This window comes from Sesamum indicum, linkage group LG8, assembly GCF_026168435.1.
Source record: "Sesamum indicum cultivar Baizhima isolate 11 linkage group LG8, ASM2616843v1, whole genome shotgun sequence".
NCBI lineage: Eukaryota > Viridiplantae > Streptophyta > Magnoliopsida > Lamiales > Pedaliaceae > Sesamum > Sesamum indicum.
In genome coordinates, this window is record NC_142664.1 from 10,771,290 (window position 1) to 10,773,294 (window position 2,005).

General features: G+C 46.0%; 1 protein-coding gene across 1 annotated transcript; it reads right to left on the reverse strand.

Moving 5' to 3' along the window:
- Nucleotides 1-495: 495 nt before the first annotated feature.
- Nucleotides 496-1,737, reverse strand: LOC148787199 (uncharacterized). The gene is made up of 2 exons (XM_088883521.1): nucleotides 872-1,737; nucleotides 496-694 (listed from the first exon to the last, which is right to left on the reverse strand). The coding sequence occupies exons 1-2, from the start codon at nucleotides 1,735-1,737 to the stop codon at nucleotides 496-498; spliced, it is 1,065 nt and encodes a 354-aa protein (XP_088739647.1).
- Between the last annotated feature and the right edge of the window lie 268 nt (nucleotides 1,738-2,005).

Here is a 2,005-nt window from a genome sequence, read left to right on the forward strand (position 1 = left end):
AGCTTGGAGCAGCTTATTAACTTCTTCTTCGATAATCCTGTTCCTCTCGACCCCAAACACTCTCTTTTTTTGTTTCACCGGTTTGACCTGCGAATCAATATTAAGTTGGTGTACAATTAAAATCAGAGGGGCTCCGCGCAAATAGGTCGTTATTGCTTCGCAAAAAATCGATCATCATTGTTTCCATCTCTATCGTCATCTGCGACCCAATACAGGTCGTTTTTTGGAAATTTTCTGAAATTAATTCGACCTCCTTATACTCCTCCGATGGCTCAATTCTTTCCATCCTTCCTCGTTTTGTCTCTTCGCTTTGACTTATCTCCTCCTTTCTCTTCTCTTTTTTCACTGTTTCTCCCTTCTTAATGGCCAGATTATAACACTACCTCGCCATTCGCTGGTCGCATATTACTTCCCCTACTCCCTGCGTCGTGGGGAGCTTCATCTTTAGGTGGTACGTAGATACCACTGCTTTGAACTTATTTAATCCGGGTCGCCCTATACCACATTGTACGCAAACGGACTGTCGACCACCAAAAATTGAACCATGCAAGTCTTTCTTCTGGGTTCTTCCCCCAAGGAGACTGGCAGCTCTATCACACCTTCAGGAACGACCTCACTGCCCCCGAATCTGACCAGAGGTGTCCGAACTGGTTTCAGTCTCACATTTCCCAGGTCCATTTTTCTGAGAACATCACTGAAAATAATATCAACAGAACTACCATTATCTATTAACATTTTGTGTACCTAGTTGTTAGCGATGTCCATTTTTATGACCATGGGATCGTTCTGGTCAGGCGTATCCGAACTCATATCTTCATCTCCAAAGACTATACTTTCTTGTTTTTCTACCTGCATCACTTGTTGTCCGTACCTGAACCTGCTCTCCCTAGCATACTTTTTTCTTGATCTCATTGAGTCTCCATTCGTCGGTCCACCTGATATAGTGTGGATAACACCCTTCGTGGGTGGATTATCCCGAGCTGTACTCTTTCTTGCCTCGTCTTTTAGGTGTCGCTCACGACTCCGCGATCTGCTGCGATCACCCGCTTCAGCTCTCCTGTCAATCAGGTGTTTAAAATAACCTTGCCTCACCAGCCTTTCGATCTCGTCTCTCAATTGGTAGCAGTCCTCCGTGTTGTGCCCTTTATCTTTATGGAACCTGCAATATTTATGTGAGTTTTTCTTAGCCGGGGTATCACGCATCTTACCCGGCCACTGTAGGAGGCCCTTCTTCTCGACCATTGCCATCACCCTCTCTCTAGTAGTTGTCAACGGGGTGTACTTGTGATATCGAGGCAAGTACGGCCCTCTCCATTCGCGATCCTTCTCAGATTGTTGCTTGCCCTCTCGTGATCGTTCTCCCCTCGATCGCCCTGGATCCCTTGTCCAGTCGTTGTCCTTCATGGCATTCATCTCTTCCTCATCAATGTATTTTTTAGCCATTTCCATTAACTGCTCTATCCCCGTTGGCGGGTCTCGAGCCAATGCTGATGTGAATGGACCTTTCTGCAAACCGTGAATTAAGATGTTCACCATCATGTCAATCCTTAATTCCTGGACCTCCAGCACCTCGTTATTGAATCGCCCCATGAAAGCCTTCAATGTTTCGTCCTCCCTCTGTCTGATCGTGAACAGGTGGGTGGCTGACCTCTTCGCTTTTCTCTTGCTAGCGAAATGGAAAGAAAATTTATGAATTAACTGTTCGTAAGAATCTATTGTTCCACTACCTAGACTCATGAACCATTCCTGATCCTTGCCCTTCAGAGTAGTGACAAATAGCTTCGCTTTGATCGGGTCCGTCTAGCCGTAGAGATTCATGACCAGATCGAACGCAGCAACATGTTCCCTGGGATCCTTGCTCCCATCGTACTTGGGAAGATCCGGGAACCGAAAACTACTATCTACCACCTCCAACAGAATTCGATTTGTGAAGGGTGAGCTTCTATTCTGCGATACAATCTCTCCCCTTTTCTTCAACTCTTCGATCTGCTTTCCTAGCTGCCCA